This window comes from Lampris incognitus, chromosome 10 (genome assembly GCF_029633865.1).
Source record: "Lampris incognitus isolate fLamInc1 chromosome 10, fLamInc1.hap2, whole genome shotgun sequence".
Taxonomy (NCBI): domain Eukaryota; kingdom Metazoa; phylum Chordata; class Actinopteri; order Lampriformes; family Lampridae; genus Lampris; species Lampris incognitus.
In genome coordinates this window covers 30,585,413-30,610,891 of record NC_079220.1, presented here as the reverse complement: position 1 = coordinate 30,610,891, position 25,479 = coordinate 30,585,413, and the positions used below count along the sequence as shown (strand labels likewise).

The window sequence follows — 25,479 nt, the reverse complement described above, 5'->3', positions numbered from 1 at the left end:
AAGTATGGATGATGCACAGATTTGTATATACATCTATGTGGTACAAGACTAACACACACACACACACACACACACACACACACACCTGAAATAAGCTGCCATGATGTGCATACAATTAATGTCAGAAAGCATGTGATGTTTCAGAAACAAGAATAATAAACCATCTTATATAATCCAAGACCACCAAAAACAAATTTAACCAATAGTATTTAATGGTTTATGCAACTCTCTGCTAAGGCCCAATATAACCCAACAGTACTACTGGGTAAACCAGTCCCTTGCATTTTATTGGCCAAAAAAAATTCAAACATACCTAAATAAATATGAGTGTTTCATGGTAGGGGGCCAATCAAAGTAAAAACAATTCTAATCAAAGGCAACTTGAAAAACACAATTTTCTTCATAAAACTGGTTGAATTGAAAAGTTAAAAATGTAGAAGGGATCATTCATCAACAAAGCTTCCACTTCATAGTAACACAGACTTTTAAAACCAATTCATTATAAAAACTTGAGGTGTAACACTGCCACCAACTGGAAGTTACAAGCTTTGGTCACAGGAGTTTGACAAGTAGACAAGGAAGCACGGCTACTTTGCCCTCCTTGTCACAAACTATCTGGGTCTGGAATTTAATAAGTGGGGCAAGGAGTTCCCAGAACAGGTGGGTTGGATGACAGAGTGCCATACACATTTAGGGTCAGTACAGAAACTGGCAAGACCGGTGCTCCCGACACTCAGTCAGGTTCAGGAGGCCAAGTACAAACCAAAGCTTTGAACTTGGGGAGTTCAAACTACCTTGGACCAGAATGGTGCATGCATGAGTGTGTTTATGTGTCGGTATGGGGCTTTCAACAGTCCATTCCATCTGGCAAAGCTGAAGCAGTTCTACACTTCTTTTATGTTCTTTTTTTTTGCAGAAGAATATGCCCAACACTGAAGCCCACTCTTCCATAAACGCAGTGCCATGCCCTGCTCCTTGCTGTGTGGGTAGTCTAGGGCTTTGACCCCCAGAACAATGCCAACCCCTTACAGTAAAAAGGCAGGGAGGTGGGGTTGGTGGACATGGGGGATGGAAGTTCATAGTCATCCTCTTCACTCAGCCCATGACTTCTCACCCACCCTCTGCCGGTTTCCCTGCGGATTCTCTTGGACTCAACAGGGCAAGGTGGGATGCGGTGCGGGACTTGATCAGGTGTAGCCCCCAACAGCCCCCTTTCGTTAGGTCAGTCACTTGAGAGGCAAATGAGGCTCAATTTGAGGCGCTGCTGTTGGAGCAGCTGGAGGTGGAGGCCATGGCCATACCCGAAGTACCTGAGGAGGCCACTGACTTGCGGATGTGGGGCATGAGGAAAGGATCACTGGCCAGTTGGTGCACATCAATGCGGTCCTCTTTACGGTAGACCAGGCAGCGTCTTATAAAGGCCTAGAAGGAGGAAAGAGAAGGAGACAGGAATTACAATGTGAGGGACAGGGTTAGAGTGCTGCTATGCATAGTAAGAGATGGGGTTGAATACATTTATTCTTCTAAACAGGGCTGGAGGTGCAGGTTATCATGTTAAATGGGGATATTAGTTCACAGTAAACCAGGGGATACATCAAACTAGGATTCCAGTACCTTAGCTTCAGGTGTGACTACTGGTTTGGGGGGAAACTGCACCTCAGTTGCTTTCAAAATGGTGTTCTCCTGCAGGATATCTTGTTGAGACTGGTTGTGCCCAAAGGGCTACAAAGGGAGAAAAAATTGTTTAGCATTATTACAAAATAATGCCAATCTTGAGGAAGCCATGCTAATTATAAACTCGACAGTTAAATTGGTGTGTATTTGTCTTTATCCTTTACCTTGCGGCCATACAAACATTGGTAGAAAATGACTCCCACCGACCAAACATCCACCTTATTGGAGATTTTTGGAGGCTCCTTGCCAACCACAAAGCACTCTGGGGGCAGGTACCTGGAAAGTCAATGGGAAGCAAAGTTAAATGAGTCACTTTCCAAAAACAACAAGAAGTGCTACAGTTTATCATGTCATCATCACACAGTGGGTGCCACACTGCAGCACAACCCTCACCAGTATGTCCCTGCTCCCTGTGACGTGAGCTCCATTCCATCCACTGAGTTGTAGCTGTCATCATCCATGATTTTTGATAGGCCAAAGTCTGTGATTTTGATCTCCCCGCAAGCTGTGCCATTCACAAGGAGGATATTACCTGATAAGGAAAGCACATGTTTTGTCATATGAAAGGTATCTCGGGTCAACATAGTTCAGATTTTTATCCTGACATCAGTGTTTCAGGTAGATTAACAGCTCTACAAGTAAATAATTTATTTATTCTTCTTCAGACCTATGATGTATGAAGTAGGCATATAAACTCAGTTCCCACTAAGTGTAGTTTTCAAAAGACTGAATACTAAAATCTAATGTGTTTTCAAACTACCATGATAGTGATTCATTGCAGCTATGATGTTGCACATGGTAATGGTAGAACCGAACGTAAAAAGTTCCAAATTTTCTCCTTCCCTTTTCATTTTTCATTGACCTATCTTGAAAACCTCAAAAGGTAGAGGGAAAGTTATAAGAATTTGAAATCAACTAAAGGAAAACAAACGTTCTTCGCTATGTAGTGTCATGAAGTTGACATTGATGTTGCTGTTCAACAGGAAAAACTACAAATCTAGAAAAACAAATTTCCTTACAAAGTATACTTACAGTCCACACTATTGCCCATCTAATTTTTAAACTAAATAAAAGCCAATCCATATGTTTGCGGTGTGATTGGAATTCAGGAAGAAACAACTATATGTGCTATAGCCAAAATAAAATATTCTGACTATACACATGAGAAAAAGAAGAACGAATAAGGAATTATAGTATTATGGATACCTTTAAGTCATCACTATAAATTCTAGAGCAGAAGCACTATAAATAATACAGGATATGGTTATCTAAAGGATTTCTTCTCTTCACTGAGCACAAGTACCATCCACCATGCCGGTGCTCGAATCATCCATTCCTAACATCTATCTTCCGCAGTTTATTGCAAAACGTCTAGGTAATATTGACATATACAAAAACTGAAATGACAATGGATTGGGGTCCGGGAATCCTTTTTTTTTTTTAGGCTGGTCATATTTATCCTCACTGATTACAGGTAGGGAAGGAGCTACAAGGCTCCCTTTCCTTCACAAAATCAATACTACCAATGATGTACCATGTACACCATGGTACTAAACGCTCCTTGTTATGGCTGCCGTGAAAAAAAAAAAACTCCCAGGCACATTTTGTGAAAGGGACTTGCTTGCTCTATTTCAGTACTTGGATGCATCCATTGTCAGTCCTGTGATTGTTTTGAGTCAAATTGGGCTACATAAACAAACCAAGAGGCAAGTTTTGAAAGAGAGTGTACATACTATGTTGAAGTGGTAATACACTTTTAAAATGTTGTGTACTATATTTGCTCCAGAAAACAACCAAAATCAGATCTGAATATTATAGACAATGTTGCAGTAGCAAGTTAATTTAACTTATGTCAAATTAGCTTACGACAGAATAAGAAACATAGTGCCTATTGTTTTTAGCTACTGTTAAATTAATGTTAGCCAGCAAGTTCATCATTATTTAAATTAATGGATCAAGTTAACTCCTCTGTCAACATGCATTACTTTGGTGTGGGGACCCACCAGGTTTAAGGTCATAGTGGATAATGGGCGGTCTGATCTCATTGAGGTACTTGAGGGCGTTGACAATCTGCATGATGATGGAGCGACCCTCCTTCTCAGACATTAGCTTGTGCTGCTTCAGGTAGAAGTCTAGGTCGTTGCCCTCGCAGTATTCTAGAACCGTGCAAAACCTGCCCGAAAACAGATACCAAATACACTCAGCACATTCAGTCAAAACAGAGACAGACTACTAATTGAAGATTGCATGTTCTAGCTTTCACATAAAGCATTTTGCCTTGATATAAGCTTTGTCTCAAAAGGCACATCTTTAAAAAGGAAAGGACTTACGAGTCAGTGTCAAGAGAAAAGTAGTCATAGAGTTTGACTATCCGTGGATGGTCCAGCTCTTTGTGAATTCTATATTCTCTGCATGCATGTCTGAAAAGAGAAAGAACTTCTTTTCTAACATTTCATGTGTTTTGCCCTAGTTACTCAGCATAAAATGTGGTAAATTACAGAGAAGAAATGGTAAAGTCTTAAGTTAATGTTGTGTCCTGTGCATTAAGTAACAGGACATAGCGGGAAAATAGCCTGCAAATTTTCCTAAGTGGCAGTGAAATAAACACTTACTTGTGGTAGTTTTCTTTCTTTTCATCCCTCCAGTTCTTGTTTAACTGGTGGATTTTGACGGCAACATACCTCTGCTCAGTCAGGTCAAAGGCCTGGAAAAGAAGTCAGAGGCAGTTTCAGATTTGATGTCCACAAGACATTAGAGTTCAGTAAGTTCAGCAAAACGCTAAGGTTTTTGTTGATTAAACAAAGATGATGGAAGTGTCTTTCTGTTTTGAGGGGGAGGTGTACTTCCTCAGCAGAAAATGTATTTTAATTTTGGTAATCGATTATTTTTTTAGCCCATTTATCAAGTAATAATACAAAACATTTGTTGGTTACAGCTTCACAAATGCTAAGATTTGCTTGTCCTATGATTCACAATCACAAAAAGAAATGCTTGAGGGTTTCTTTTTTTTAACTTTTGTCAAGAGTAAACAGTTGCATCACTGATGGCACTGGCACTTTGTGATAGGATTTTGTCATTATTTTTGACATTTCAAAGACCAAATGCAAAAAAAAAAAAAGAAAAGAAAAGAATGATTAACTCAATGAAAATTGTTAACTGAAGTCCTGCATCATAAATTGTTATTAAAAGTGTTTCCCATTATGAAAAGAGAAAGGTGTCATTATCACAGCATGGAAATGTCTTGATGCATGCTCAATAATCCAGGTAAGAAAATCAAAGAAAGTTGAATCAGTTCATCTGGACACAACATTTATTGACAGATACGTTTCATCACTCAACCAAGTGACATCTTCAGTCTAAACTGACTGCAGGTATCCCCTGCAGATGTCACTTAGCTGAGTGATGAAACGTATCGGTCAATAAACGTATCCAGATGAACTGACTCAACCTTCTTTGACACAGCATGTAAAGGGGACAGATGATAATTTGTGAGATGTTTTGTGTGTATTTATTTGTGCTTGCCTCAATCTTTGACATTTTTAAGAATTATTTGGCCAGGATAAGATAATAAAGCCCTTCATCGAATCAAAATTACAGTGCATGGTCACAAAAATTAAAATCAATTATCTTACAACAGCTTTGAATGTGGTGGAGCTGAGGACCAAAGCTACTGATTTCCAGAATCCTATCATACACAATCAACTGCAGCAGCAAACGTTTTTGTAAGAGACAATGATCTTAGCTAAGTTTTCCAATTGTGCACAGCTCTGCCATTATTATTGATTTGTGTTGGATATAGGATGTACAAACAACGACCAACAGTCAACATTTTGCTAAGGCCAAGCTTGCCTCCACTCATTAGCTCCGTCAAATGCCCCCCCCCCCCAAGTTAAAATTTACACTGAAAATAATTTTAAATACACTCTAACCAGCCACATAATATTGCAGTGAATGCTGAAAGATAAGTGTGTTGTATGCCTATAGTAATCAAAGACAATGACAAAGAGTTAAAGACATTTGATTTACTTTAACTGTATAGGTCCAGAAATGGACTTACAAGAATAAATCCAAAAGAAAAAACAAGACAAAAAACAAAACCCAGATTCGACAGGGCCTTACATCATATGTTAAATGTATGTCTTTGTCTTTAAGGATATTCCCTGTTAAAGGTTTTTTTTTAGGGAGTTGTTCCTTATCCGATGAGAGAGTCTAAGGACAGGATGTTATGTTGCTGTTAAGGCCACTGAGGCAAATTTGTAATTTGTGATATTGGGCTATACAAATAAAACTGACTTGATTTGATTTTGATTTGATAATTCTAAAAGAGAGGAATCTGACCACACCTTGTAAACTTCACTGAAACCTCCTCGTCCAAGTAGATGGAGCAGCAGGTAGCGGTCATTAAGCGTAGGGTGGTCTTTGAATCTGTAGGGGGAGAAAAAAAGTTACCAAAAAAAAAAAAAAATCACCCTACTTACACAAAGAATTTCAAAACAACCAATCACATGGTGCAGAGGGCACAGTAGCCCTCTGCTAGGGGTAAAGAAAAGAGCACACACTGGGAGTTATCCTCATTGTGGATCCTCTTAAGCTCGCGAATGTGCAGGTTCCTCACTCGCTCCAGCCTTTCCAGCTCTGCCTGGATCTCCGCCTCCTCCTGGAGAAGACAGACAAGTAGCAGTTGAACCGGCTGAGCAATAAAATGCCAAAAAAAAACAAACATTGTTTTTGGCTTTGTGGCCAAAAACAAATGGAAAACAAAATATAGATACCAAAGGACATTACCTTCTTAAGATGACCTAGTCTCAGCTTGAAGATTTCCTCTTGCTCATGGTACTCTGCCTGTGATAACCTGTGAGAACACAAAACCGCACTAAGTGACTGTGAAGCTCAGGAAATAGTATCAGGAAAAAAAAAAAACAAAACAACTGCAACATCGGGGGAGAGAAATGGCAGCGTACGCTTCGCTCTCTGTTCCATTGGTCTTGCTCTTGCGCTTGTTCTGTTCCAGGCTAGGGGGTGGAGTCTGGGCCATGGAAGGTGGCTTGCGCTTGGCCAGCAGCTTTCTCTGTCTCTCAATGTCCTCTCGCTGGGAGTTGATCCTTTCCTGTTGCCTGGATACACGTAATAAAGACAGGTGTTGAGGAAGTCAGAGCTGGGTCATTTGAGATCCATAAATCTTTTCACTCCAATTATGCTTAGGAGAAATATAAAACAAAACATCCCCAGATAGACAGCATCGGAGAAGGAAAGAGTAGAAGAGAGTAATGGGTAGAGGAAATGTTTAAGAAAAGTAGAGACTGACAAAAAGACGCTCACTTGATGAGATTTTGAAAGGCATATCCGTCTGTCCACTGCTCAGTGAAAGAGGCTCCATGTCTTACTGTGGTAAAGTGACCGAGTCGAAGTCTATCCTGCATGCTCTTATCTCTGCATGCCATCTTCTCCTGCTTCGACTGGAAGAAGCGTAAAGAGAAACATGGAAATCAAACAGAGTTTACTAAATCCATTACCAGCCAACAGTTCCATTGTCTTAAAAAACACAACATAGAAATTATATACATGGCCAGCATGATATTAGAATACATACTTTCTCAATCAGCAGCTTCTTGGACATGGTTACACATTTGTTTAAGCGTTCTTTGTATCGCTCCAGCATTCTCTGCTGCTCATCAATTTGTCTCCGCAGATCACAGTTAGCCTTTAGCAAAACATGTACAAAGAGAAAAAACATTTAGTTGAAGTCGAAAGAAGCAATATGAACATAAGCAAATCTTGTTAAAACTGGTAGAACCACAAATGAAGGAAGTATGATAATTCCAACACACTTTAAGTGTAATAACATGACAGAGTACACAATGAAGAATAAAGAATTGATTGACAGGGATTGAGTGAGGTGGGGTGTATAAAGACCAGTACCCGCAGTAAGTCATCTATTCGGCCCTCTTTCTTTTCCAGGTCAGAGTTCTTGTTATTCTCCATTGCTGTGAGTTTCTCAATGGTAAGGTCGGACTAGAGGACACAGTAAGAACAAAGGTTTGAAGGAGAAAACATGTTGATCAAACGCCATGTAAGTGTCAACAACACTAGTTGTACGATAGCAAGTTTCATCCAAGTCATTCCACCGGACATACATTTGTTTCCACCATCAAACTATGTTGATGATTCCCATGAAACACAGCTAGTTAGTTTACAAGTTTTTATGCTAGCTTGTCATCTTTCAAATTTCACTGTTGTTGTTTTTTTTATTCTTGTGTATGTATTCGAAGATTTATTTTTTTCTTCAGAAAATGCAGTGTTGTTGGTAACATTTGTGCAAAACCCATAACACCCTTGAGGACATTCTCTACAGTGGCTATAGTAGCTACTTCAGTGCTGCCAACACCTGCATGACAACTGTAAAAAAAATCCTCCCATGATTATAACAGCTATATTAACTAACTATATAAACTGGCATGGTCGAGTATTAAGTACCTGTGTGGCTTTGTGGAGCAAGTGAAAAGAAGTAGGCTTAAGGGAACATGACGAGTGCTCTGTGTTGATTGAGCTTATGGAAGAAGGACTTCCCTGCTGCACCTGGAAGGCAGAAAGAGTTAACCAAAAATATCCAATTATATACTGCGGGAACATGTACACTAACAGTCTTCTCAAGAACCATATCAAGACTATCTAAACAGTAATTTAATTTGTGAAGTTAATAAAAAGCAAAATGGCAGGACAAAGTACTGAGACATTAGTTAACATTGGACTGGCAAGAGAGTTAACATTCTCACCATGACAGGGGGGTTGGAGAGGGAATGTTGAGGGGATGAGCGGGCCACAGGTGGGATCCCTCTGGCTGGACTGGTACCAGGACCACTACCTCCTGCAAACTGACCGATAGACAAGACAGAAAACATAAAAAGTAAATTTAACAGAAAGATCAAAATGAACTATATGAGAGCAGATAAGTTCAATTTTTATAGGGAAAAAAAAGGACAGAAAGTTACACATCTTCAACTTAAGTAAAAAAAAAAAAATTAAACATGAGCTAATATATATACCCCGAAAATGGATGGAAAAAAAGATTGCTGCAACTCACCTCAAAATAATCACTAATCTTATGTCCCCTTGCTCCTGCTTTGCCTAGAGGACACCGGGGGCACGGTGTTAGAGAGAGGTTCGGAAGTGGACTACATAGTGAGAGGATTGCAAAGGAGGGACGGAAATTCTCACCTTGGCTGCTGTCATAGGGGTCCGCTTTCCGTTTTCTGGCTCTCTGGTCATTCGCCTTTTTCTCTGGAGTCTGATGAACAGTAATGAGGAGAAATAAAGCTGAACATGTAAAGTTGGGCAACACTGAGAAATGTTCAGCTTCACATATCATAATTAAGATGTGGCAAACAGAGACCGACCTCCAGCTCTTTGTCACTGAGAGAACCCACACTGCATAGACTCTGATTGGATGACTCATTCTGACCTGTACCCTGTTTAAAACAAAATAAAAAACCAGTTAAATATAAAAGAAAAAATGAAGATGCAAGTGTTAGGTAGCCAGGTGATTATTTGGGGTACTGAAACATGCATGTGTTTGCATGAATTTCTCTAGGAAAACAAAGAGAAAACATTAATAGAGAAACAAGGAGAATGGAGGAGTGCTGTCACCATTAGCTTTGCACTGAATCTTTTGCCCATATTGGTCCTAATGCCAGTTTCCTAGGTGATGCATGTCAGTCAAATGAATCACATCAAAATTCAGCAGGCACCGTCCAATCAGGGCTAAAGACACTTAGCTATTCAGAGCACACTAGAGCTCTCTCATTGAAGCCTCCTAAAATGGCTGAACATCAAGCATGCTGCTGGGGATGTGTTCCTCTCTCCGTCACCTTTAGATCATGTCATCCATTTTGCTACCTTTCACTGTCATCTTACTGTCTTTTTCTTTCGTCTCTGGTGAAGCCAATGAAAGGTGTTGTGCTCGATCCAGTAGAGATAATGTTTTTTCCCCCCATCAAAACCTTCTGGATCTTTGATCAGACATGTTCAAAGGAATTGCACTTTCCAAATATTTGAGTAGGCCTCTCTCTTCCATAAGCTTAAGTGTGCTAGCAATTTTTCCTTGCAGGGCATCAATTTCCCTACCTTCTTTACTTTTTTGCAAACTCAGTGATCAGAGAGTTTGAGTCACAGAACTGTTCAAGGTCAAAAAACAACAGCATACTGTTCTGAGGGACTGAGGGACTTCTAGACCACCAACCCATACCTTTCATCTCTCTTGCCTTTCCTCTCTAGTCTTACATCATATGGGCAGGTGGATGACGCCTTAGTGACGGCTGCCATTTTCTCTGCAGCAGCAGCCATGCCATGCTTTGAGCTCATCGCTGCCTATGGCTGGCACAGGGCCCACTCCTGCCACCAACTCTTGCTCCCTTGGTGCTTCCTGATCACCTTCCAAAAAAGGCAGCTCAATCCATGTACCACGCCAGTTAAGATAAAAACTAACCGCTGCCTCTGCTCACACACCTGGTCAAGAACTATATCTTCATTCCTGTCCTATCTTATTTCCTGCTATTCCAAGTCCCCCCCCCCACCACCACTTCCCGTGTCCCGTCTGTGGCCTTTTTGGCAGATTCCACCGCTAGTATATACAGTCACTACATCATGAGCCAGGGAGAGATGCCATATCACACCAGCCAAGAAAACACAGCTCAACCTTCTCCAGAGACAGAAGGGGGGAGGGGGGAGAGGGGGAGAACAGGGACCAAGCCTGTACAATGACACTGAAAAAGAGAAAGCGCATGAGAGTGTGAGAGAGAGAGAGAGAGAGAGAGAGAGAGAGAGAGAGAGAGAGAGAGAGAGAGAGAGAGAGAGAGAGAGAGAGAGAGAGAGAGAGAGAGAGAAGAAAGACAGGTGGAGAGCAAATGTGTCATTGGGACAATCTGACTCGAGGCTCTTTGACAGGTGGTAGCTCCCTTATTCCACCTTGACAATATATACTGTCACACAAACCTTGGACACACCAACTCCTGTGAAGCGAGCCTCCAACAGCTCCTGCCGCCGGGGGTCCAAGCTATGCAGTTCTTCCATCATGGCTGCAAAGACAAAATGAGAAGAGATTATGAAGAGGTTGTGGGGTCGAAAATATTGAAGTGGGAGTGACATCACTACTTCAGTAGCACTGGCTCTTGATGACTCATGGCTGTCTTATGTTATATCGATGTGGAAAATTCCTGTTGTGATCTATGATCCTAATACAGACACAAAAAATTGTGAAATGGAATTGTGTATTAAATAATGACTACTTGCATCCAAAAACACAGCAAGATAAATGCACATAGTCAACACATTGGCAATTAGTATATCAAAATTACATTGTAATCCAGATGTGTCAAGTCTTTGCAGATTTAGAAAATTAGAGCATCATGTCACAATGCACTGGTGTTACAGGTCTACATGGCGCTGGAGCCTGGCTGAAGTAAAAGGTCATTTATAGTGGAACGGACATATCTACTCACGGCAATAGAAAAGGCCACATTAGACAATAAGTGCCTGGCTTGCTATCTTGGGCAAAGGTTACACGCCCAGCGTTGACTATTGTTTTAAGTCATGTTTTAGCAGTATACATTAACTGAACAGCTTCTCAAGCAGCATGCTTATAAAATTTCGAGATCAGTGATGATACGTTACGATTGCACATTCAGAACTAGCGAAGCAATATGTCCTATCAATAAGTTGTTAGCATATTGACTAGCTAACTAAGTGAAATTAGCAAACCTGCTTGATTGAGACTGGCTACTAGTTATCAATAAAACAAGAAGCCAATTTTGGCTAACATAAAATTTGTCTAGCAAACCATCCAGACAAAGACTGATCGAAGTTGGATAGTTCTTGCTCCTTGCTTAGCTGAAAAAATAACAGCCATCAAACACAAAACGAACAAGCTAGTTAAAGCTAGCGTTAGTTAGCTAACCGGCTAACAGTCGACTGTCAAATAGAAGCGTCTCCTCGAATGTGTGTTGTCAAACCACGGGTGTTGTGTGCTGTGACACCCAGGCTCTTGGACGGGGACAACCACCCGGATGTGCTTCATGTTCCATGCCAGGGAATAACACTTACTGTGTTAAACCCTCCGGAGGGTCGGTGGTCGTCCCGTCTCCCCGGTGCTAGGCGGACCCTCCCGGACCAGGCCTCATCCACATCCACGTCCCTCGCGTGCTGATCGCGAACGCTCCAGACGCGGGCACGAGCCGTGAAGACTCCCTTCGAGGCCTCCGGAACTCGCGGGTGTCCCGAATGCGCCTTCCTACGGAGTCTACGCGGCGATTCCCGCCATCACACCCCGCTCCCCCAGCGCCGCTCCACACCGGCCTCAGCTCTCTCTAATACCGCACTACCGCCAACGTCTATTTCGCCATTTCCACCGATGTGCAGAAATGATTTCTCAAGGCGGGCTGCCTTTCTCTCCCCGGCTGGCCGAGACAAGCTCCCAGTCAGATTCTGAGCTCGATCAAAACAAAGTTCGCCTCCAGATGCTTTCTTCGGCAAAATATGTCACGGTAGTTCTGTTATTGCGATTATTTCACGTTTAATCCGGATCGGTTCGGTTCTCATGTTTTTGCAATGTAAACAATAATCTGTAAATCTCATATTTTCTCGTGAGATTGTTTAAATATCTGGCTCCTCACCTTCATTCAGTCCACGCCTGCCTGCCCCCAAATCTCTTGTGCAGCCCAAGAATCCCTTTAACATTGAAGACGATTAGACATCACCCACCCACCTCAAAATGATGTTTCAATAAATTACTCAATCCATTACGCCCCCCATACATTCATTTACATGGTGTTATAAATTGTAAATGCATATAATTCCTTAGTGTAGCAAATTATGCTACTGTAGATCCTTTTTCTCTCTCCATCAAATGGAAATGAAATGAAAGCCACTCGACATTGTATTCTTACAATGAGCTGTATTCTCTGCATTTAACCCATCCTGTTGTGCAGCAGCAGTAGGCAGCTGCAGCGCCCGGGGACCAACTCCAGTTCATCTTTCCATTGTCTTGCTCAGGGGCACAGACAGGATTATTAACTCTAACACACACGTCTTTTTGATGGTGGGAGGAAACCGGAGCACCCGGAGGAAACCCACACAGACACGGGGAGAACATGCAAACTCCACACAGAAAGGACCTGGGACGGCCTGGGATTCGAACCTGGACCTTCTTGCTGTGAGGCAACAGTGCTAACCACTGGGCCACTGTGTGTTGAACAGGCCCTGAAACACAAGATGAGCTAAAGATTGAGAGCAAACTACTGTGAAGACATTATGCAAAAACTGCCACATATGGAGACTTACCACTGCAGACCATTTTAATTTTTCTTGGATTTAAAAAATATCAAATGATGATCAACGGCTCTGGGTTTTGTACTAATGTGGGGAAAAAAAGCTTTCACTTTTTTCAATTCATTAAAGAAAGGCTCAAACGTTTTTTGCGTTTAAATCATACCATTTATTTTTAAACACCAGATCATTATGAATAATACTTGGTAGAATACAAAATTTTATTTGAGGGTAACGAGCCCATTTTCAGAATGAAGAACTCGTCAGCTCTCCACTGTTCTGAATAGTCAAGTTCGCTTTTGAGCTAGGGGTGCAATTCTATGACGGCATCAGCCAAAGATATAGTCCAACATTATAGGAAACGATTTAGTATTATGCCTTTGTTACATGGCCATCTTCAATCTCATGTCCTGTGTCCCCACAGTAAAGGCTGAAAGCCACTTTATTTTGTCATTGTACGGTTACAATGAAATTTGTCTTCTGTATTTAACCCATCCTATTGTATAGGAGCAGTGGGCAGCTGTGGCAACCAGGGACCAACTCCAGTTCTTCTTTCCATTGCCTTGCTCAGGGGCACAGGCAGGAGTATTAACCCTAACATGCATGTCTTTTTGATGGTGGGAGGAAACCGGAGCACCTGGAGGAAACCCACACAGACACGGGGAGAACATGCACACTCCACATACAAAGGACCTGGGATGGCCTGGGGTTCGAATCCAGGACCTTCTTGCTGTGAGGCAACAATGCTAACCATTGGGCCACTGTGCCGCCCTTTTTTTTTTTTTTTTAAAGAAGTATCTCCCTTTCCATACACACATAATAAAAATGACTGTAACCTCCTCCAGTTCCAGTGGTTCCATTTCCAACCGAGGGACACATCATCTGTATCTTCTCAGCAATGTGTCACAGGCGTTTGTCAGCCTTGCAGTACTTGCACTGAATCCATACCCTGTACATGGTTAGCTGTTTGCCCCTGTTCACCTGCAGTCTCCTGTCCACAAGATTCTGCATTTTCTCCAGACCTGCCTTGGTAAACATTTCATGGAGCTCATCTGAGAAAAAGAGAATTATGTTATTCCATATATTTCATAAATTACAAATCCAGACATTTAAGTCTCATTTACCTTGAGTAAAGAAATACACTCGTGTTCCATCACCCCGAACGTAAAAGTTTTCCAATAAACATCTTCCTAGAAGAAGAAAAGATGGACCCGCCTGTTAGACCACAACAAAATGAACAGAGTTGAATCAGAATCAAATATCTAATGCACAAACCAACCCAAACAATGATAATCCACTAATGTTTTTAAATGTTTCATTTCAAAACACCGAAACCACACAGCCCTTGCCAGTATAACCTTTCTTGAAACGAAGCTGTGCCATGTCATAGCGGCCATAGTCCCTAAACAGCATCACCCCTCCTGGTCTCAGCATTCGAGCTAATCTGCTGACGGACGCCTGCATCCTGAGACAAGGGAAGGGGAAATAAGTCTGAAATTATTAGCATTTCATTCAATAAGAGAAAGAGAGAAAGAAAGAGAGGATCTTACTTGTCAGGATGCAAGGCTGACAGCACAAAGATGAGCACCACAACATCAAGGCTTCCATCAGGAACAGGGTAATTGGTCTCCACATCATTGAGGTCATGAACAAAGGCAAAGCAGTGCTCAGGGTCATACTCTGGGTTAGACTGGCGACAAGAAGGTCATATCAAGTCATCACATAGCCCACAACTTTACCAACGCTTACACTGTATAGCTATCTCACAGTATACTTCTATCTCCCCTTTAATCCTACCTTGACTAGCTCCACAGCAGTGCTGGAAAAATCACAGCAGTAAATGAAGAGTCTTGGGTCACTGCAAAAGCCAATCACACAAGTCCCGGTCATTACAGTGCTAAAGCTGAACACGTAAATCAAATTAAGATGTCTTCAGGTTTATATTTCCAACACCAAATTGGATTTGGATAAAGGAAAAACAAATGTTTCCTCGTTGTACTTACTTGTTGGTCTTCAGAATAGGGAAAACAGTGTTTCCCACACCACAGCCAACCTATCAGATGAACATCAGTTCACAGTAAAAGGTCTTTTATTCCAATTTGTTTGATACTCAGTGATAAACACCACTACACCAGGCTGAATAAAAAGAATAAACCCTGACAAGAATCTTAACACTAGAACGACCAAGGCGGTCATTTTGACCGTTTTGGATTTTCAAAGTTTAAATAACTTTGTGGGGGAAAAAAATAAAAAAGATACAGACCTGCCTTTCCCTGATTGGTTGTACAATTGGATTAAAATTAGTTTTAGATCAACTGCAAAAAAAAAAAAGTTATAAGATCTACCTTAAATGACATGTGTTGGTCACATCATTTCCTTTGTGAAGTTCATTGCTGTGTCCTAGAAACACACTAGCGTTCTCCAGTGCAGAGTAATAGTCTAAACTTAATTTTTGATTATTTCCAGCATGTCTGGTTACAGCCGCCGTTTCAGATGCACCATGACTACCACCGATGTGCTGCAGTATTTACAGGTGTTGGACAGCGGTGATTTTAAATTGTTTGACAGATAGCATTAAAGTTGTTGAAATGTTAATTTTGGTGTCAGTTGTTTCTTAACAGACATACCAACATATACAATGCATTAATATTTCAACTGGGTATTTATCTTGACAGAAGGTAGTTTTTAAGTTCCGGTCATTGTTTGGGACTGTTTCAATTGTTATTTTCAGTTCTTTTTTTATTTTATATTTCAGGTTGTATAGGCCTTGGTACATTTGTTAGATTAGCAGTATGTGTTTTCCGTTTTGTTTTTCAGGTAATATTTTCACTTTCTCAATTTTGCTATTCAAGTTTGACCATGTCTCTCTGAAATTTAAATTGTTTAATTTTTGTGTCAGTCGTTTCCTAACAGACATACTAATATATGCAATGCATTAATATCTCAATTGGGTATTTATCTTGACAGAATAGAGTTTAAAAACCAGCAGTCATTTTGACCGCCCATGGTCATTTTAGGTAGGAGTGAAATCCCGGTCGTTCTAGTGTTACAACTGTGCACTGAAACTATCATCAGACATGTAATCCTAAAAGAGATTTGTCTTTTGCTGTAACTGATGAAAACAAAAATCCCTGGAACTTGATCTTTGTTTCTTGCATGGAAAAACTCAAATTTGATAAGAGAAGTTTCTAACCTCTAGAATGCGATATGTGGCAGAAGAGCCAGGGAAGTCACCACCTGTGACTTGCACTTGGTCCAGACTGTCCTGCTGAATGCCATCTACGCTGGCCACTTCAGAATGGGATTCATGGCTGAGGCAGTGCTTTGGAGCCAGCTCTGGGAACTCCGTGAAGAGCCAGTGACGGTCTTTGAAAAAACGATTCTCATGGATTGTGTAAAATTCATTCCAATACTCATTTGCCCGCCTGTCATATTCCTCTGCAATAAAAAGTAAGCAATTATGAGTCTGAGTGAGCAGTATCTTCTATCCGACCTTTACTCATATTGTATTGAAAAAGCAACATAAATGGTGGTTAATTAAAACAAAATACACATAAGGCATAACATTTATTTTGTACGTTTAAAACTTTTTTTTTAAATGTTCCCCCCTTTTTCTCCTTAATTGTATCCGGCCAATTACCCCACTCTTCCGAGCCGTCCCGGTCGCTGTTCTACCCCCTCCTGCTGATCCGGGGAGGGCCGCAGACTACCACATGCCTCCTCCGATACATGTGGAGTCACCAGCCACTTCTTTTCACCCGACAGTGAGGAGTTTCGCCACGGGGATGTAGCGCGTGGGAGGATCATGCTATTCCCCCGAGTTCCTCCTTCTTCCCCCACAACAGGCACCCTGACCAACCAGAGGAAGAGCTACTGCAGCGACCAGGACACATAACCACATCTGGCTTCCCACCCGCAGACACGGCCAATTGTGTCTGTAGGGATGCCTGACGAAGCCAGAGGAAATACGGGGATTCAAACTGGGATCCCCATGTTGGTAGGCCACAGAATACCCAGACGCGCCTGTACATTTGAAACTTGATGATATGGCGATTCTGCTGGACAAGACAATCAATATTACAGTAGAACAGTGGTTCAATATAGTTCAATATATACAGTGCATCCGGAAAGTATTCACACCCCTTCACTTTCCCCACATTTTGTTATGTTACAGCCTTATTCCAAATTGGATTAAATTCCTTTTTTTTCCTCATCAATCTACACACAATACCCCATAATGATAAAGCGAAAAAGGTTTTATAGAAATTTATGCAAATGTATTAAAAATAAAAAACTGAAATATTGCATGTACATAAGTATTCACACCCTTTGCTGTGACACTCAAAATTGAGCTCAGGTTCATCCTGTTTCCACTGATCATCCTTGAGATGTTTCTACATCTTGATTGGAGTCCACCTCTAGTAAATTCAATTGATTGGACATGATTTGGAAAGGCACACACCTGTCTATATAAGGTCCCACTGTTGACAGTGCATGTCAGAGCAGAAACCAAGCCATGAAGTCAAAGGAATTGTCTGTGGACCTCCAAGACAGGATTGCATCGAGGCACAGATCTGGGGAAGTGTACAAAAAAATTCTACAGCTTTGAAGGTCCCGAAGAGCACAGTGGTCTCCATCATTCGTAAATGGAAGAAGTTTGGATCCACCAGGACTCTTCCTAGAGCTGGCCGCCCAGCCAAACTGAGCAATCGAGGGAGAAGGGCCTTGGTCAGAGAGGTGACCAAGAACCCAATGGTCACTCTGACAGAGCTCCAGTGTTCCTCTGTGGAGATGGGAGAACCTTCCAGAAGGACAACCATCTCTGCAGCACTCCTTTATGGTAGAGTGCGGCAGACGGAAGCCTCTGCTCAGTAAAAGGTACATGACAGCCCGCTTGGAGTTTGCCAGAAAGCACCTAAAGGACTCTCAGACCACGAGAAACAAGATTCTCTGGTCTGATGAAACCAAGATTGAACTCTTTGGCCTGAATGCCAAACGTTATGTCTGGAAGAAACCAGGCACCTCTCATCACCTTGCTAAAACCATCCCTACAGTGAAGCATGGTGGTGGCAGCATCATGCTGTGGGGATGTTTTTCAGCGGCAGGAACTGGGAGACTAGTCAGGATCGAGGGAAAGATGAATGGAGCAAAGTACAGAGAGATCCTTGATGAAAACCTGCTCCAGAGCGCTCAGGACCTCAGACCAGGGCGAAGGTTTACCTTTCAACACGACAACGATCCTAAGCACACAGCCAAGACAACGAAGGAGTGGCTTCGGGACAAGTCTGTGAATGTCCTTGAGTGGCCCAGTCAGAGCCCAGACTTGAACCCCATTGAACATCTCTGGAAAGACCTGAAAATAACTGTGCAGCGACGCTCCCCATCTAACCTTACAGAGCTCAAGAGGATTTGCAGAGTCGAATGGGAGAAATACCCCAAATATAGGTGTGCCAAGCTTATAGCTTCATACCCAAGAAGACTTGAGGCTGTAATCGCTACCAAGGGTGCCTCAACCAAGTACTGAGTAAAGGGTGTGAGTACTAATGTACATGCAATATTTCAGTTTTTTATTTTTAATAAATTTGCAAAAATTTCTACAAAACCTTTTCACTTTGTCATTATGGGGTATTGTATGTAGATTGATGAGGGAAAAAAAAGAAATTTAATCCATTTTGGAATAAGACTGTAACAGAACAAAATGTGGGGAAAGTGAAGGGGTGTGAATACTTTCTGGATGCACTGTATGAGGTAGAGAGAAACAGACCTGTTACAACTGATTTTTCTCAGACTACAAACAAGGTGTAGCAGCCATTGTGGCTCATGTATTGTCAGCTCACCAGTAAATAGTCTGCACCTTGGTAAAAATGTGAGTCCTTGGGCCAAAGCTAGTGCTGGCAGTCTAACGCATTACAAACTTCATCAAAATATATTGTAAGACTGTTCTACAGTAATATTGATTGTTTTTTCCATCAGAAATGTTTGTCAGGATGCTGGTTAGTATTATGTAACCCTATTCCATTACCCAGATACATAAAATTATGATTTATTAAGGGAAAAAAGTTTCGAATTTCAGCTTTAATTCCATTTGACCTTAGGCAATTTTGAAGAAATCCATCTAGACATGAGCCCCATCGACTATGAATACACGGAATACTGTGAATATCCTAAATCCCCTGTGATAAACATCTACCCCTGTATGTCTTTATGCATTCTCAATAATCCAGGTAAGGAAATCACAGAAAGTCGAATCAGTTCACCTGGACACAAGGTTTATTGGGAGAAACATTTCATCACTCATCTAAGTGACCTCTTCAGTCTCAAATGACTGCAGGTATCCCCATGATTATAAACAATACAGTGGCATAACGACCGAAAGCAACGATCGGGTTCATATGCAAATTGCCGTGACCATTAATTAGAGTTACAATGTTGTTAGTTACATGCATGCATAAAGGCATTTTGACTCATTTCAGCAAGGACTGCCTTAAACTTGTACGTTGAGTACAAGTGAATGGTATGTAAAATGGCAGACTGCAGGAACCACCTGAGATTCAGCCTCAGATGCAGACAGAGCGGGATTACACCTAAGAGCCTGCATATCAAATCTTCGGTCAAGGACCACCGAGTTAGCAAAATCCCTGAGAAGGCACAGTGCCAGCTGTTGAACGAATGGGTGAGACAAACTAATTTTACCATCAACGCTTTGAAAACCAAAGAGGAGCAGTTCCGACAGAGACTCTCGTCGCGTCTACATGAGACCATTTTCCAACATGTGATTGAGTTCATGGAGAAGGCTTGTCTAGCACAACATGGAAACCCGAAAACCCGGCAGCAAAATAAGTTCGACCCACTTGCTGCATGCCAGAGATATCAGCAGACAACAGACGGCACCCTCAACGGCAGACAGAGAGATGGACGCTAGAAAAAAACCAGTGATGTGAACAAGTGGGTGAAGAATCTGTCCGACAGACAACTCAACCAGGCAGAGAAAGACATCCTTGGTTAAGGGGCTGAATTTTGCCATCATGCCGAGGCTAATCCCGATATTGGAATTGATCACAGCCATGGAATCAGTGATCCATAACAACAACATCAGGGATCTGGAAGCGGAGCAACTGCAGATCAAGTTTCAGCCTGCCTTAGCAATGCGAAGGCGCCACCGTCCAACATCAGCAGAACAAGAGGAATGCTCTCACGGCTCTTAGTAAAAACAAAGGCAGATGCACTGTTGTATTAAACTAGACAGACTATCATAAGAAAATTATGACATTATTCAGCAACATAAGTACTTATGAGCCCCTGTAACGAGATCCAGGCAGTGGTTACAAGAAAGAATTGATAGATTGTCTGAAGCCGATAGAACAGGACAATGCTACTGACAGAATTTTGTACCTCAGATTATAGCCAGGGGAAGCTACACCTAGTCTGTATGGGTTACCTAAAATACATAAACAGGATGTGCCATTACGGCCTCTTGTTTGTATGATTAATTCAGTGACCTATAACATCTCTAAGTTTCTGGTATCTATTCTTAACCCGTTGGTAGGCAGTAATGAACATCACATTCAGAACACTATGGATTTTGTGGATAAGGTGAGGGACATCATTATGGAGAGGGATGAAACAATGGTATCTTATGATGTTACATCGCTTTTCCCATGCATTCCTGTTGATGGAGGTGGTCTGTATGAAATTACAAAATGACCCCGCCCTTATCAATAGGACCACCTTTAACACTGGCCAAGTCTGTCTGTTCCTGAAGCTGTGTCTTCAGTCCATATACTTCACATACAGGGGACAGTACTATAGGCAGAGGTATGGGTGTGCTATGGGTTCCCCAGTCTCACCTGTAGTGGCCAACTTGTACATGGAGGAAGAGGAAAAGAGGGCTCTGGTGTCCTATCCAAGGACACCACCTAGCACTTGGTTCAGATTTGTGGACATTAAACAGGCCCTGGTTAAGTGTGGTTATCCTAACTGGGTGAAGACGCCTAAACAGTGCACCAGCCGATCGAAGAGAAGAGAAGGACAACAGCTGTCTAAGCGTAAACCAGTGGTGATTCCATATGTGGCGGGAGTGGCGGAAAAGTTGAGATGCGTATTTTCCAAACAGTTGCTTTCCAAACAGTTGCTTTCAAATCCCAAAACACACCGCACCAGAAGTTGGTCCACCCAAAGAATCGGGTCCCCCGGCACAAACAGAGCAATATAGTCTATGCTGTTAAGTGCCAAGAGAATTGCCGTGACTTGTATGTTGGGGAAACTAAATCGCTGGCCAAGAGGATGGCACAACACAAGAGAGCTAACACGTCAGGCCAGGACTCCACAGCCTACACCCATCTACAGGCCAGTGGCCACTCTTTCAAGGATGAGCACATCGTAGAGAGGGGGGATGCTTGTTTGAACGGGGAGTCAAAGAGGCCATCTATATGAAGCGGGAACAACAATCCCTGAATCGAGGGGGGAGCCTAAGAGCACATCTGTCACAATCTTACAATGCTGTGATTGCAACTATTTCCCAATCCTCTGTGAATAGGTACACATGACAATTGCAACTCTAGTTAATGGGCACATCAATTTGCATATGAAACCAATCGTTGGTTAGGACATTATGCAACTGTATTGTTTATAAGGGTGGGGATACCTGCAGTCAGTTGAGACTGACGAGGTCACTTAGATGAGTGATGAAACGTTTGTCAATAAATGTTGTGTCCAGATGAACTGATTCAACTTTCTGTGATCTACCTCTGTATCTTACCAAAACACTTATGTAAAAATAAGTAAACAAACAAGGGTTAAATAAAGGAAACGAGGATGAGATCTAAATTGTTACAACTTCATCAGTCCAAAACAGATCCTTGATTATCATTCTGAGATTAACAGAGTTTGTGAGAGCATGATTCTACAACCTTGTTTCTCTGGAGGAAGTGGCTGGCTGTTTTCTAGCACCCTCTTCTTTGCAGCTGCCTCTTGTTCCTCTGTCCACTCCACATTGTCCCTGTAAACAAAAAACATTTCACATTTTCTCGTTTAGCAGACACTTTTGTCCTAAACCACTTACTAGAGGAGTTGGGAAATAGAAGATGAATTCGTTGTCTCTCAAAGGCATCTTAGAGCACTCAACAGTAATCAAATGAAGAATGCATGTCATGTCAAGTGAGTGACAATAGATTTAAATTACAAGTTAGCTCAGGGAGAATGCCACAACTCGGTTTAACAGTCATGCTTAGACTTTGTATTAAGGTGGGCCCGGAAAAGTCACATTCTTAGGTCTTTCTCGAATAAAAGAGTCTCTCATGGAGGATAGGAGTCTTGTCTATTATTTGGGGCCAGGTGAGAGAAACGTGTGTACCTAGACTTTGTCATTTTGGAAATGGGCAAAGACGGTTGCCAGAGGCAGAACAAAGAGGCCGATCAGATTGTACGTGTTAATATGGGGTTTCAGATAAGTGGGTGCAGTTCATTGGACTGTCAGGAAATCCAACCGCTTTGAACTTTACACAGGCAGCACCCAGGAGCCAGTGCAACGACACAGAGGAGAGTTGTGTGCATCATGGCAGGTTGAAAATCAAATGAGCAGCCTCATCCTGGAATGAGGTACAATTCAGCCACTGAAGGAATGCAGCACCTAGATTCCTTCAGTGGCTGAATTGTAGCTTACTACTATGGGTTAAGGTGAAAGGTTTCAGAAAATTGCTTACGTCAGCTATAGCTACCATAAGATCAACCCCCCGAAAAATGTTGATGACAATCGACAACAAATAACTACAGTCAGCGGATGTTAATTAAGTGGACAGCGTTAATAAGCCGAGTAGTTATTCGAACAAATCATGCTAACTATCCACCCCCAAAAACACACTGGCTATGGCTGTCACATGAAGGGTCATAAAGATAAATAAGCTTTACAAACCACGCATTGTGTTGAAAAACTTGACGTGGGTCTGTCAAGAAGCGCGTTCCGAACTGAGGTCGTTTCACGTCAACGCTGCAAGATTCTGACAGAGTCTGGCCTTCTGCCACGCCGTCTGCGTTCCGTCCAGCCGCAGCACGGGGCGCCGCCATGTTGGACTGGCGCTCCGACAGGACGTCAAGCATAGAACCACAGTATAGAAATCAAATGAATAGAGCGGCCCTACCCCTCGACAGACTCTGTACCTTGTCGATCTGATTGGTCTTTTTTTCTTTTTCTTTTTTTAACTGCATACATACATCCATCCATCCATCCATCCATCCGTCCATCCATCCATCCATCCATCCATCCATCCATACATACATACATACATACATACATACATACATACATACATACGTGTACGTCATTGTATAACTATTTCCAATGGGATTTTCAGCAATTCATAAATAAATCCAATACTACGGAGAGGATCAGTTTAGTGTTTATACAGTAGAGGGCGGTATATCCTAACGTTTGTTAGACCCTTCCATAAGGACAACCCAACTTCCCTCACTTCACAGAGCCACACAACAGCCCCTTTGTTGGTTGACATTTTCTTAGTAACTTTATCTAATGTAATCACACAAAAAAGCATTATAAAACATAACAATTGAGGGCTGGCTATGCCATGTCTTGAGGGCTTACAGTTGCCGTGTCTAAAGTTAACCCTTGTGTGATGTTCAGGTATGTGGGACCCCGTTTTGACTGTTTAGTAAAAGAAAAGTGACACAATTATTTTTTTTTCAGCCTGGGAGTCATTGGCCTTGGCTCATCTTCTGTGAGGAACATGTAAAAGAAGACATTTTCACTGAGTAATAAAAGTGAGAAAATTGTGTAGTCTTCTTGTACCTGGGCCTTGTGTGTGTGTGGGGGGGGGGGTTGAAATTCAAGCACTGAGAATCTGTCTGAACCCGCATCTCCCCCTCTTTACCCTCTTTAGTGTGTGAAACTAAAAAAAAAAAACACACACACACGCGCGCGCGTACACACTTTCAGCATTGTTATATTTCGCGCATGAAATCCTGTCTGCTCCTGCACTTTATTTCACAACATTCAATATCTTCTCACAATGCACACCAGCTGCACATTGGGGAGGCACGCAACAAACAAATATCTTTGCTTGTGTGGCTTCTCACCACAAGCAATCAACATGGCAAAAAAAATCTCTGCTCAGAGGGCCTTAGAAATAAATTTTGAAGTGTGGAAGGTGCATCTTTCACTTTGGAAGATGAAGGATTTTCCGAAAATGAGAATCCTATCTCTGCCAATTTGGAATCTTGACAGTGAGTTTGAAGAAGAGGGTGACATTGACCCTCAGGTCAACCCCCAGGACCAGCTCGTCAGCAGCCAGCTCCAGGACCAGCCCGTCGGCAGCCAGCTCCAAGACCAGCCCATCAGCAGCCAGCTCCAGGACCAGCCCGTCGGCAGCCAACCTCAGGACCAGCCTATCAACAGGCTGCAGGAGGGGAAATATGGATGTCAAAAAAATTGTGAAATTGAAAGGTCTTCTTGCCCAAGGAATGGATCACCCCACATGGCTGCCAATGTGATAAAGGTGCAATCAGAGCCAACACAGATGGCCATTACTCATGTGCAAGACATAAAAGTTTCTTTTTAATTTTTCATCACAGACTTCATCCAGAAAATGCTTCTGGACTGCTCTAATTTGGAGGGGGAGGCATGTTTTTGGAGAGAGGTGGAAGGAGATGGACCAAACCCATTTACATGCACACTTAGGGATTTTTATCCTTGCTGGTGTTTTCAGTTCTAATGGGGAATCCATGGAATCCCTGTGGGATGCAGAGACTGACAGAGAACTTTTCCATTCAACAATGTCCATGTAAAGCTTCCATATCATTTCTAGGACTATCCAATTTGATAACTGAGACACCAGAGCAGCTCAGAGGCAGGGAGATAAGCTAGCCAAAATCAGGTCAGTTTGGGACAAGTGGGTGGACCACCTTCCCTTGATTTACAACCCTGTGCCCAATGTTACTGTTGATGAGCAGCTTTTGCCATTTAGGGGCCACTGCCCCTTCAGGCAGTACATACTGTCTAAACCTGCAAGATATGGAATCAAGATCTGGGCTAGCTGTGATGCTGCTTCATCATATGTGCAGAACTTACAAGTGCAAAGAGGGAAGCCAGATGGAGGAGGTCCTGAGAAGAACCAAGGGATGTGGTTTGTCCTGGACATGACACAGGGACTCTATTGCCACAATATCACATGCAACTTTTTTACTTCACACAAGCTAGGACAGGAGCTCCTCAAGAGGAAGCTGATGATGGTAGGAAAACTGCGGGGGGGGGGATGCCAGAGCTCCCACCTCAGCTGTTGACTATTTGGAAAGGGCCCATCAATTCATCTAAGTTTGTGTTCATGGCCAACATGTCCCTGGTGTGCCAAACAAAGGCAAAAATGTGGTACTCAGGAGTATGCTGCATAGGGACGGGAGAATCTGTGACCAGGAGCATCAAAACCCAGAAATCATAATGGACTACATGCCACAAAAGTAGGGGTGGGCAATTTATACAAG

General features: G+C 42.3%; 2 protein-coding genes across 3 annotated transcripts; both read right to left on the bottom strand.

Annotated features, from left to right (window-relative positions):
• Positions 1-220: 220 nt before the first annotated feature.
• Positions 221-12,360, bottom strand: tlk2 (tousled-like kinase 2). 2 transcript variants are annotated; one of them, XM_056287362.1, is made up of 21 exons: positions 12,339-12,360; positions 10,663-10,745; positions 9,069-9,140; positions 8,890-8,959; positions 8,756-8,799; positions 8,448-8,546; positions 8,149-8,250; positions 7,594-7,686; positions 7,265-7,375; positions 6,994-7,130; positions 6,636-6,788; positions 6,460-6,526; positions 6,234-6,331; positions 6,018-6,099; positions 4,287-4,378; positions 4,005-4,094; positions 3,678-3,847; positions 2,068-2,206; positions 1,839-1,950; positions 1,615-1,722; positions 221-1,422 (listed from the first exon to the last, which is right to left on the bottom strand). In XM_056287362.1, the coding sequence occupies exons 2-21, from the start codon at positions 10,741-10,743 to the stop codon at positions 1,249-1,251; spliced, it is 2,094 nt and encodes a 697-aa protein (XP_056143337.1). In that variant the 5' UTR covers positions 10,744-10,745; positions 12,339-12,360; the 3' UTR covers positions 221-1,248. The 2 variants fall into 2 exon arrangements, with proteins under 2 accessions (XP_056143337.1, XP_056143336.1); XM_056287361.1 differs by lacking the exon at positions 12,339-12,360 and adding an exon at positions 11,770-12,298.
• Positions 12,361-13,144: 784 nt separating this feature from the next.
• Positions 13,145-23,085, bottom strand: mettl2a (methyltransferase 2A, methylcytidine). Its single transcript, XM_056288394.1, has 9 exons — positions 22,901-23,085; positions 21,900-21,988; positions 16,184-16,428; positions 14,994-15,043; positions 14,788-14,848; positions 14,541-14,680; positions 14,349-14,455; positions 14,115-14,180; positions 13,145-14,042 (listed from the first exon to the last, which is right to left on the bottom strand). The coding sequence occupies exons 1-9, from the start codon at positions 23,083-23,085 to the stop codon at positions 13,894-13,896; spliced, it is 1,092 nt and encodes a 363-aa protein (XP_056144369.1). The 3' UTR covers positions 13,145-13,893.
• Positions 23,086-25,479: the final 2,394 nt, after the last annotated feature.

What these genes read in the sequence shown, in the direction of transcription:
- mettl2a (XM_056288394.1), bottom strand. Translation starts at nt 23,085, where the DNA reads ATGCTTGACGTCCTGTCGGAGCGCCAGTCCAACATGGCGGCGCCCCGT. An exon ending in ACTTCCTCCAGAGAAACAAG is followed by an intron (nt 16,429 to 21,899) that starts GTTGTAGAATCA and finishes TTTTTATTGCAG; the next exon opens with AGGAATATGACAGGCGGGCA. An exon ending in CTGCTGTGGAGCTAGTCAAG is followed by an intron (nt 14,681 to 14,787) that starts GTAGGATTAAAG and finishes TCTTGTCGCCAG; the next exon opens with TCTAACCCAGAGTATGACCC.
- tlk2 (XM_056287362.1), bottom strand. Translation starts at nt 10,743, where the DNA reads ATGATGGAAGAACTGCATAGCTTGGACCCCCGGCGGCAGGAGCTGTTG. An exon ending in CAGGGAGCAGGGACATACTG is followed by an intron (nt 1,951 to 2,067) that starts GTGAGGGTTGTG and finishes TTGACTTTCCAG; the next exon opens with GTACCTGCCCCCAGAGTGCT. An exon ending in TAGTCACACCTGAAGCTAAG is followed by an intron (nt 1,423 to 1,614) that starts GTACTGGAATCC and finishes TCCTCCTTCTAG; the next exon opens with GCCTTTATAAGACGCTGCCT.